Source organism: Pelophylax lessonae (genome assembly GCF_965119305.1).
Source record: "Pelophylax lessonae genome assembly, chromosome: 2".
Lineage (NCBI taxonomy): Eukaryota > Metazoa > Chordata > Amphibia > Anura > Ranidae > Pelophylax > Pelophylax lessonae.
Window position 1 is genome coordinate 577,203,260 of NC_138769.1, and position 12,238 is coordinate 577,215,497.

Sequence of the window (12,238 nt, forward strand, 5' to 3'; positions counted from 1 at the left end):
TGTGATATATTTGACATTTCACAATGCTGTAAGAGGTGGGAATTGCTTTAGAACATCTGTGAGGTATTTATTGATGTCTGTGCCTTTCTGCCCCAGTGACCCCCTTTTCCTCCTCTTCTTGCAATAAAAACCTAACAGAGGTTCTATCTCTTTTTTCACCGTTTTCAGAATTAAAAAAATATGGTGGATTTACTTTCAAATAGAACTCCAGGCAAGCAGCTGAATGCACAGCTGAAATACCTTTGTGATCTGTTTTATCTCAAGGCCCATCTCTGGGCATATCTTTTTTTATAAGTAGGTGTGGGCTCCCAACCCACCTGAGCAATCCCGCCAGGAAGCCTTCACTGCACACTGCCAATCAATTGGCCCGCAGCTGCACATACACACGCCCTGATTAGGTTGCTCATGATTGGCTGCGTGACGACTTCCTCTCGCGATTGTTCAGGTGGATTGGGACTAGGATCTGAACATGCCTGAGCCCATCCCTGTTTATTAGTTTTAATCTCTCCCTATCACTCTAGGATCACCTTGATTATGTTGAGAGAATAAATTCTAGTGCAGTGGATCTTATCACCCAGCTTCAGGATCTTCCTCTTCCAGCGGTGCACTGAAGTGGAGTCTGCAAGGCACCTTATATTATTTAGGCACTCCCTGCAGAACTGGTGGGGAGTATTGAGTAGACCAGTCACCCAGCACACAGTTAGTCAGCTTGGTTCACCAGTCTCTTCAACAGGAATGCTGCCACAAGAACTTTTAGGAGACAGATTTTACTTATTAATTAGGGATCAAAGAATCCAGTGGTATCTTAAAGTGGTTGTAAACGCTAGTTTTTTAATTTTTTTTTTTTAAATAACAAACAGGTTTATACTTACCTGCTCTGTGTAATTGAATTGCACAAAAGGCCCCGATCCTCCTTTTCTTGGGTCCTACGCCTGCGCTCTTGGCTCCTCCTCTTCTTGGTGTGGCACCAAAGGAAACAGCTTCCTATCGTTGCACACCTGGGGGCTCGTTCCCATGCTGCGCTACCTATGTTCATAGACACAGACAGATCCCCACTCCCTTGCCACAGGATTGGACTGACAGCCAAGGCTGTGAGAGCGGGGACAAGGTAGAGAGCCACCTCTAGCTTGTATCGAGTGAGAACTCAGGAAAGTATAGGATTTCGGGTTGAGGGGGCATACTGCTACCTCAATATATTTACCTTAAGGAATGCATTAATGGATTAAGGTAAAAATGTTTAGGCTTTAGAACTACTTTAAAGAGAAAGCTATACCATAAAGATGGGACACCTAATAAAAAGAAACAAATCTTCCCAGAGACTTTAACCCAAAAAAAAAAAATTCAACTTTTTAACCATTCTTGTAATGAAAACACCCATGCTACACTTCAATTGTGATGATACTAATCAATTGTTTAATGAGGAGGTAGAGACCAGAGAAGATACAAAGCTAAAACAGGATATAATAATGTCACTTGCCTGGCAATTACGTGCAATGAAAGTGTTTGCCTGGAGTTTCACTGTAAGCAATGCTTTCTCTCTAGTGAATTTCTAGGGTTAAATGTCTTTATTAATTGCTTGTGTTCTGTTTTCTTTAAGTTTCCCTTTGTGGCCCAGGATGGCAAACTGCGGAGTGAACACAAAGAACAAAGTCACAGTTAATAAGCCAGTTTGGGAATTTCTCAACAAAGAGACTCCATCCAAACTAAACCGTCTGAGGGAAGATAGTGGAGTTCGTATTCTGATTGACGGTGAAACATCGGAGATTTATGTGTTACGATTATCTGTTGACAGCCATGTTCCAGCAAATGCCATCTCTCTGGCTAGAAAAGCTCTTAAATCTTTGCTAAAAGACACTGAGAAAGAGTTGAAAAAATCCTACAAGCAGCACCAGCTGTCGGGGTTCATGGCTTACACAGATAAGAACAGTGACCATACAGGTGAAACGCACAGCCGTAGTACTTATGGTAGAACTCTACCAACATTCAGTGCTCGAGGAATGATACTTGGAAGTTCTAGCGGGGGAGCTAGTAGCAGCCATGGGAGTTCTCGTGACCACAGAAGAGAAGAGACAGAAGATGACCGAGAAAACCAGTGTCCCATTTGTCTGGGTGAAATTCAAAATATAAAGACGTTGGAGAAGTGCCAGCATTCATTCTGTGAGGATTGTATTACCAGAGCTCTCCAGGTGAAGAAAGCCTGTCCTATGTGTGGCCGGTTCTATGGGCAATTAGTGGGAAACCAACCTGAAAATGGCAGGATGTTGGTATCCAAAGACTCTGGGCTTTTGCTTCCTGGCTACGAGAAGTATGGGACTATTATCATCCAGTATGTCTTCCCACCAGGCATCCAAGGGGTAAGGAAATGCAACAGCTATACATATTGTACAGTAATTATTGTCGGAGTATGGTAGTGTCTCTGTGTTGCCCAGAGCAACAGCCAGTAACAGGAAGGGCAGATTTCAGGCCCCATTCACACCTCAGCATTTTGTAGCTTGAAGCTCCAAAACTCTGGAAGAGAAAAAATAATTTATACTCCGTGGAGATCGTTCACATCTCCACTATAAGTTGCCTGAAGCTCAAAAAAGTTCTGAAGCTTTTTTTGTAGCTTGAATCAGGAGTTTTTGAATGGTTTTTTTGTTCCATAGAAATGCATGGTACAGTTCCTTTATTTAGTCTCCCAATAGGTGTCTCACACATGGGCTTTTTATTAGCTAGACTAGGCCATTTTAGTTTGTATAAAGCCTAAATTTCATAGCCAGTAGGTGTCCACTGAATTTAGTTCTGCAGGATAATCTGCCGCATTTGCCTGAAAGGGCAGTCAAAGAATAATTGTATCTGTTAATCACTAGGGGGTTGATTTACTAAAACTGGAGAGTTCAAAATCTGGTGCAGCTCTGCATAGAAAGGAATTAAGCCTTGTACACACCACTAATTATTTTTTTCATTCAACTCGCTGGTTGAATGAAAAAAGAAAATGACCGCTCAGGTCGGAGCCGCTGTACTAACAATCTGATGTTAGTACAGCGATTTCCCCCGCTATGTTATTGTGTTCTGACAGGGGAATGAATGTATATGTATATGTGTATGTATGTATATATATATATATATAAGACCATGAAGTAACAAAGGGATGAGAGGCTGGTTTGAAGTGTGCAGTATAACTCTTGATAAATAAAGCACATAGGCTGGTAATAGGTGAAAGATTTGAAATCTTAGAGATACAATTAATCTCCTGATGGATACTCAAACAAGGATTCAATCCACATCATTGGGATAAAGCACTTTGGGTGCAATGGAACAAACAAAACAGCATGTGGCGATCATCCATAGATGCAAATGAGGCTGCTGTGTGTATGTGGTCCAGGGGAGGCTCATTCAAAAATCACTTGAAGACAGACTGAGCATATATAAGTCACTAGATCGATGTAGATATACCTCCCTCGCACATCAGAGAGGAAAGTAGCAGCAAATTTTATTGAAGTAGTCCTCATATCCAAAATGAATAATATGAAATGATTGAAGTTATATACTCATCCATTGATGAAGATTGGGTAGTTGTCCAGCAATGAGATTCAGGAGAAAACAAAGCTTTGAAGTAGGGCTGGGCGATATGGCTGAAAACTGTATCACGATATCAGTGTTTCATATCGGTCGATATCGATATATATTGATATTTTTTATTACCCATTTAAAATAAGGACCCTAGGGTGAGAATGCAGGGCGGCGGGCATGGTGCAGGAGAATGCAGGGTGACTGGCATGGTGCAGGAGAATGCAGGGTGACTGGCATGGTGCAGGAGAATGCAGAGCACTGGCATGGTGCAGGAGAATGCAGGGCACTGGCATGGTGCAGGAGAATGCAGGGTGACTGGCATGGTGCAGGAGAATGCAGGGTGACTGGCATGGTGCAGGAGAATGCAGGGTGACTGGCATGGTGCAGGAGAATGCAGGGTGACTGGCATGGTGCAGGAGAATGCAGGGTGACTGGCATGGTGCAGGAGAATGCAGGGTGACTGGCATGGTACAGGAGAATGCAGGGCACTGGCATGGTGCAGGAGAATGCAGGGTGACTGGCATGGTACAAGAGGATCCGGGGTTGTGGGCATACTACAGGAGATGCAGTGCTGTGGGCATGGTACAGGTAGACCATGCCCGCAGCACTGCATCCCTTGTAGTATGCCCGCAGCCCTGCATAACGGCAGGTAGTGAAGCTGTTTCACTTACCTGTTCCAGAGGCGCCTTCGTTTTAAAAATGGCGCCGCCCGGCGCCGATACGTCATTGCGCACGCGCCTTCACCGCTCGTGTAATTTCGGCTATTCCCGGCCTCTCCCGAGCGGCGGCGGCGCGTGCGCAATGACGTGTTGGCACCGGGCGGCGCCATTTTTAAAGTTTAAACCCGTCGGAGCGGACTTTTCGATTTATCGTTCAAGTTTTCTTATTGCTATCGAGCACGGGACTATCGCGATACATATCGGTATCGTTTTATCGCCCAGCCCTACTTTGAAGTCTTGATTGATCCCAGATAGAGTCCACCGTCCAGCCACAGGGAAGTAAGTGAAGCAAATCAGTAACTTTCAAACAGCCAAAAATCCCATGAAGGAAAGAGGGGGAAGATATGAGCAAGCAAACTGCCGGTGCCTCATATCTTCCCCCATTTTCCTTCATCGGATCGGATGAGAACGGACCAATGGTCCGTTCCCATCCGATTCCCCCATAGAGATGTATGGGGAACTGACAGCTGTGTCTCTGCACACACTGCAGAGAACAGCTGTCATCCTCCTGCTCAGCGGGGGATCGGCGGATTGATCCCCAGCTGAGATAAACGGAGTCCGTCCGATGGACGGATAGTGTGAAAGGGGCCTAACCCTTAATTATGATATAAGAACATCCTTGAGTGCCCATCATTTAGTTTTCCACAGTACATATTGGCATTCATGATTCCCTCAGTAAACTGTAGCTCCCCCTTGCCGGCAGCACTCATGCAAGACACACTTGTCTTTGTACTCCTCACCTGGTTGCCGCCACACACGCTTGACAACATCTGAACAAAATCATTTAATCTTGGTCCCATCAGACCACAGGACACGGTTCCAGTAATCCATGTCCTTAGTTTGCTTGTCTTCAGCAAACTGTTTGCAGGCTTTCCTGTGCATCATCTTCAGAAGAGGCTTCCTTCTGGGATGACAGCCATGCAGACCAATTTGATGCAGTGTGTGGCGTATGGTCTGAGCACTGACAGGCTGACCCCCCACCCCTTCAACCTCTGCTGCAATGCTGGCAGCTTTCATACGCCTATTTCCCAAAGACAACCTCTGGATATGAAGCTGAGCACGTGCACTCAACTTCTTTGGCCGACCATTGCTAGGCCTGTTCTGAGTGGAACTTGTCCTGTTAAACCACTGTATGGTCTTGGCCACCGTGCTTCAGCTCAGTTTCAGGGTCCTGGCAATCTTCTTTTTGCCTAGACCATCTTTATGTAGAGCAACAATTCTTTTTTTTCAGATCCTCAGAGAGTTCTTTGCCATGAGGTGCCATGTTGAACTTCCAGTGACCAGAGTGAGAGCGAGAACACCAAATTTAACACACCTGCTTCCCATTAACACCTGAGACCTTGTAACAACGAGTCACATGACACCGGGGAGGGAAAATGGCTAATTGTGCCCAATTTGGACATTTTCACTTAGGGATATACTCCCTTTTTTTGCCAGTGGTTTAGACATTAATGGCTGTGTGTTGAGTTATTTTGAGAGGACAGCAAATTTACACTTTTTTACAAGCTGTACACTCACTACTTTACATTCTAGCAAAGTGTCATTTCTTCAGTGTTGTCACATGAAAAGATAAATGATACAATAAAATATTTACAAAAATGTGAGGGGTGTACTCGCTTTTGTGACATACTGTATGTGCAAGTAATAAAAAAAATCCATAAACAATCCATAAAGTCCATGAAATAAAGTGATTTAGTGCAAAGAAAAAAAAAAGTTCATATAAACATTTAAGGGTTAACAAAATCCAGTGTTCCAAAAGTGAATGACGTATTCTTTGATGAAAAACGAATTTATGCAGCGCTAGCTCAAATAAAGTGTAAAGTGCTGTGATATAAATACAATATTCAATATTTTATAAAGTGCACACTGTATGATCAAATGTAAAAAAGTGCTATGTGCTAAAAAAAACTCTGAGCAATAACAAATAAATAAATATATATATAGATAAATATATTAGTGCACAATAAACAAAATAGGTGATTAGAAATAGTCCAAATAAATATTCAGTGCTTGAAAAGAGTCCTTAAGGTGATCCAATTAAGGTGCCAAGGTGCCAAATAATTAAGGTGCTTGCAGAGTGATATGGTGCCCCTCAAGGTTCCCCACTCACCAGATTGCAGATAATAATAGACCTTCAAAATTATTGCACATTGCCCGGGATCTTTACAGGACCAGAACTTCTCCTATGTAGCCTTGGAACTTTTTGGGTCAGCTTCCGCTTCCACCGTTAAACAAAAGAATGGCCATACATGGTGAAGTAAGTATGAACAATTTTTATTCCCAAAAAAATGTTCAGATGGGTACTCACAAGCATAAATAGAACTCAGGCATATACAGGGAACTCGTGTGGCGCCGCTCTCAGCGTGCGTTCCACACACAGGAAGTTCCTGACCGGAAGTGACCAAAACAAACGTCACTTCCGGTCAGGAACTTCCTGTGTGTGGAACGCACGCCGAGAGCGGCGCCACACGAGTTCCCTGTATATGCCTGAGTTCTATTTATGCTTGTGAGTACCCATCTGAACATTTTTTTGGGAATAAAAATTGTTCATACTTACTTCACCATGTATGGCCATTCTTTTGTTTAACGGTGGAAGCGGAAGCTGACCCAAAAAGTTCCAAGGCTACATAGGAGAAGTTCTGGTCCTGTAAAGATCCCGGGCAATGTGCAATAATTTTGAAGGTCTATTATTATCTGCAATCTGGTGAGTGGGGAACCTTGAGGGGCACCATATCACTCTGCAAGCACCTTAATTATTTGGCACCTTGGCACCTTAATTGGATCACCTTAAGGACTCTTTTCAAGCACTGAATATTTATTTGGACTATTTCTAATCACCTATTTTGTTTATTGTGCACTAATATATTTATCTATATATATATTTATTTATTTTTTATTGCTCAGAGTTTTTTTTAGCACATAGCACTTTTTTACATTTGATCATACAGTGTGCACTTTATAAAATATTGAATATTGTATTTATATCACAGCACTTTACACTTTATTTGAGCTAGCGCTGCATAAATTCGTTTTTCATCATATTTACCTAAGACTTTCTTAGTGTCTGCAGCAGCTGCCCATTATTGCATTTATTCTTATTTAAATTTTCACGTTGTGTAGCGCGGGTTTAATTTTTGTTTTTCACACGTATTCTTTGAACCAAGACGGTGCACCAGCTATTAAGACCCCAGGATGGAGGTCAGGCTACGCCTTATCCCAATATCCCTGTGAGATGGATAGATGCCAGGTGCCTGGATTCCAAAATGGACAAAACCAGGCAAACAAGATGATCCACAATCAACTGCTGGGACCCAAATGGAAGTATAACTGCTCCTAAACCTATATCCCTATGGAATGGATGGATGCCAAGAGCAAGGGTTCCAAGATGGATAGACCATGCTGTCAAAACGGTTCAGCAGTGCACTGTATCCATCTATTCCATAGGGATATTGGAATAAGGCATAGCCTGACCTCCATCCTGCAGTTTTCAGTGCTGTCACATGACTTAAATTCCTCTTCCTGCTGAGTCCAAGAGAAGTAAATGGGTGTGGTTACTAGGAGGGAACCTGTTCCTGTGCAGCCAGTGGGCATATACAGAATGGGAGGAGCTGATCATAGGCTCCCGCCCAGTGTTCTCTCATCAGTAAGGATGCATTGTACATCCTAATTCATGAGAAGATGACATGGGGCACATATACAGTATAGCTGTGTTGGGGGGGGGGGGGCAGGGAGGGACACATATACAGTATAGCTGTGCTGGGCTGTGAATGAAGACTACTATAGGAGAAGGAAGCTGGACACGGGGGTGGTGAACTTTCAGTGTATCTAGAAGTGGGTCTCATCTCACTGTCTACATTGATCATAGTACAGGCAACCACACTAAAGCTGGATACACACTATACAACTTTTGTTGATTGATTTCCTTTAGATTTACCTTCAATTATGTAGTGCATGGGCCTTCCTGATTGCATACAAATTGGAAATGTTTAGGTTTGACCTCATATTATATGGTTTTGGTAAATCTAAAGGAAAAAGTCTTCAGAAAATCTTATAGTGTGTATGGCCCATTAGTCTACATTTCCACTAGTGCGACTAATCAATGAAACCCATTCCCATCTGTGCGATTTTGAAAATCAGCAACCTAGAAAAGGATCAAAGTCGCACGCTAAATCGCAATAGTGGAAACAGAAAAAAAAATGAAGGTTCTACTAGTACACTGTCTGGATCAAAGTTGCATCAAGGTAGTGCAGGCACCTTTTTAAAGTCGCTGATTTTCAAAGTGTCATAGATGGGAACGGGTGCCATTGAAATCAATGGGCTGTGACTTGTCATGCGACTTAATGTGTCTAAAGTTGCATGACAAGTCGCACTAGTGGAATCAAAGCCTAAAACTCATTACTCACATGTAATGAGGAATAGAAATGGACCTGTATCCTTCTAAACTTTCTAAACTAAATGTTCCTTTGTACCTTATTTCTTTCATTTATTGTGCCGGTCAAATGACCCCCCCCCCCCCCCCCTCTCTCTCTCTCTCTCTCTCTCTCAGGAGAAGCTGCTGGCCTAAACAAGGCTATGAAGACAGGAGGAGATCTTGGTGAAGGATGGGAAGGCTAGGAGGGATGGGGGCGGGGCAGGGCTGGGCAGGTCTAGACATGTCTGTCTAAGAAAGACTGACAACCTTATCAGGAAATGAAAGGCAGCTTATCCAATTCAGATAACAGGAAATAGCGTTGTCGGTGAAGAACAGGAAGAAGCTGTTTGTCCAGCTTAGATAAGACTTTCTAAGCTACACAAGCAGCTAGGCAGAAAATGAATAATATTAAAGATAAAGATTTTTAACATACTATTAATAGGAAAAAAGTCATTTTTGACTGTAGTCTCCGTTTAAATGTTTATATGAACTTTTTTTTTTTCCACTGAAGCACTTTATTTCCTGGACCTTTATGGATTGTTTTTGAATTATTTTTTTTTTACTTGCACATGTTTAAATCACATTTTGTTTTATTTTTCACTTGATTTTATGATTATATTTTATTATGGCATAATTTTTTCTTTTTTTGGTTTATACATTACTTATGTGGATATACTGTGAGTGCAGCTATCGCATATATATATATATATATATATTGTCTTGTTAGATTGTGACACAAATATTTGTATGGTGGCACTTTTGCTTGACTTGTTTCCAAGGTTTATGGTTAGTAGTAGGGATCGACCGATTATGGGCAAGGCCGATATATCGAGGGCTGATATTGACTTTTGCCAATATATCTGTATCGGCCCCGTAACTGGCCGATATTGCCAATATTCCAAATATTGCTCATGTACGGGTAAAATGATGTCACATGGCATAATTCAGTTTACAAATGTTATTGAATATGCCACTCACATATGTACAAATTAAAGATATAAGCAATTCCACATAAGCAGATCTGCTGGCAGATCGGTATTTCTCACCCACTTGCCGTAAGTGATACCTGGGTGATACCGCTCCTTTCGGCATCCACTCAATACTGCTCTTTCTCTCATCCGCTCCATCTCCCACCCACCCGATACCGATCTGTCTCTCACCCACTTGCCATAAGTGACACCCGGGTGATACCGATCTGTCCGGCATACTATGATGATCTCGGAGGTCACGTGGTCAGGCCGGGCGTGACCACGCACGTAACCTCCGAGATGGTATGCCGGACGGAGCGGTATCACCCGGGTGTCACTTACGGCAAGTGGGTGAGAGATGGATCGCTATTGGGTGGGTGGGTGAGAGACAGAGCAGTATTGAGTGGATGCTGAACGGAGCAGTATCACCCGGGTATCACTTACGGCAAGTGGGTGAGAGATACCGATCTGCCAGCAGATCTGCTTAAATTGCTTATATCTTTAATTTGTACATATGTGAGTGACATATTCAATAACATTTGTAAACGGAATTATGCTATGTGACATCATTTTACCCTTACATGAGCATCACCACCTAATGGTTGGAGGAGGAGAAGACTAGTCTCGAACCCTGACATAGGATGTACAAAATATCGGCCCATATCGGCCGATACCAATATGCGATGGGCAAAATATCGGTATCGGCAACAAAAAACCGATTTCGTTCGATCCCTAGTTAGTAGTGGTTTGTAAATCCAGCAGTAGATTTTACTTGGTTACATTCAGTCAAAACCCAATGCATTTTTGAGGGCTCAAAGGGTCTGCCTTCATACGGGCTAAAATCAGATAGGAGGTAAAAAAAAAATACCAATACAGTATTCACTGGAATAGCAGCCGGAATAGTAATAATATTACTAACAGTAATAATATGTATTAAATGTATTAAAATAAAACAATGCGGATGTACTTCTATCCATAATATACAGATAGTTCAATTAAGGTTAGCATTTTGGCTCCAGATTTTTTTCAGCATCAGTAAGATCTGTCTCCAGCATGTTGCCATTTGTTCCACCACATATGTGCACAGTATTTTATGCCTCAGTTCTTCCTTAGTTGGTATTGTTGTTGATTTCCAGCAGTTAGTAATTTAGCTGCATGCTTCAGTAAGATTATGCTTCAAAGTACATCTAAATTCAATCACTAAAATCTCATAAAAGATTTGCTGACAACCCACCAAAACCCATATAAAACACTTCATAAAAGCGAACTAAAAATACCTTGAAAGAAGCAGGATTTTAGCACTTTTCTGGAGGCAGTGGTGATTTCACTGTGCCTCATTGCTGCCTCCTGGGAAAGATAGGTGCTCAAATCCTATTGGAATGGACTACTGTACTGTTCTGTTAATGCAGACATTCGACACCCAGAAGTGTCAGATGCTGAGAATGTAAAGGCTTCATTCACGCTGCTTCCGCTGTGTTTAGAAAAGACAAACGTTATCTGGGAAGAATAAACGGATCCCTTTTTTCTGTGTTTATACGTTCCTGCTTTAAGCTCCCGTTCACACTCCTGCGGCTTTGAAATCGCGATACTTCAGCGCGATTCCAAAGCAGTACATCAGTGCAATTTGCACTGCCAATTTTATTGCGTTTTGTGACTTAATTTAAAGGAAAAGTACAGTCAAAGCTTGTTTGTCTGCACTTCGCCTATGGATCACAGGAGTGCTGAAGTCAGCTCTCTGCTGATGTCACAGAGCAAGTCCAGGCTCAGGCAAGATTTTGACCATGGCTCTGCCCACATGCCTGGACCGGCTCAGGCTCTCATTGAGCCACTGAGAGCCTGAGCCGGCCGCTCCCGACCCCTCTACAGTCCAGCGCTCCAGTGAGCGAGGAGGGGGCAGAGTAGAGCGCCGTGACTGGTAACTGCTCTGCTCAGGTAGCTGTCAGAACCAAGCAATCTGCAGTATTAGGTCGCTCGGTTCTGTCAGGGACTCAATACCCTGCGCAGGCGCTGTTAGGAACGTTTCCTGAGCACACTGATGTGCTGTCATGAGTCTGCAACCTAAAGGGTTAACCTAGAGCAGACTAATTGCAATAATTGGCAAACAGGCTGCCTTATTTAAACAGCTCAGCAACACTGCACTTTGCTGTGTTGTCTTCAGCTCTCCTGTATCCTGTGCCTGTTATATCTGCTGTTCCTGTTTACCTGACCCAGCTTGTCTTTGGATTCTGATTACCTGCTGCCCGCCCTGACCTTGGCTTGTCCTGACTATCCTCCTGTCTCGTCCTGATCTGTTTACCTGCTACCGGCTATTGGTCCTGGACCTGTTCCTGGCTCTCCCAGGGAATCCAGGGGACCGCGACCTGGTGTTAGCAAGCAGCCAAATCCATCCCCACCATCTGGGGCCCTGGTGAAAACCGGCTAACACTTAGACTCCGCGCCTCTGGTGAACCTGTGCCATGCCAGTTACCCGGTAAGCCACTCCTCTTACATCAGGCTCTGCCACGTTACCCCGTGACAGTACAACACAGCCATGACTGAGCCTGCTAGAGGAGCCTCTCCTATGGACGACATCTGCAAGCACCTTGCGG

General features: G+C 43.3%; 1 protein-coding gene across 2 annotated transcripts in view; it reads left to right on the forward strand.

Moving 5' to 3' along the window:
* The window catches only part of DTX3 (deltex E3 ubiquitin ligase 3), a 145,160-nt gene that overhangs the window by 91,431 nt on the left and 41,491 nt on the right, over positions 1-12,238 (forward strand). For both annotated transcript variants that reach the window (XM_082248531.1, XM_082248530.1), the window contains one exon: positions 1,598-2,354. In XM_082248531.1, coding sequence (XP_082104657.1) covers positions 1,617-2,354 — 738 coding nt within the window. In that variant the 5' untranslated portion in view covers positions 1,598-1,616. The remainder of the gene's footprint in view (positions 1-1,597; positions 2,355-12,238) is intronic.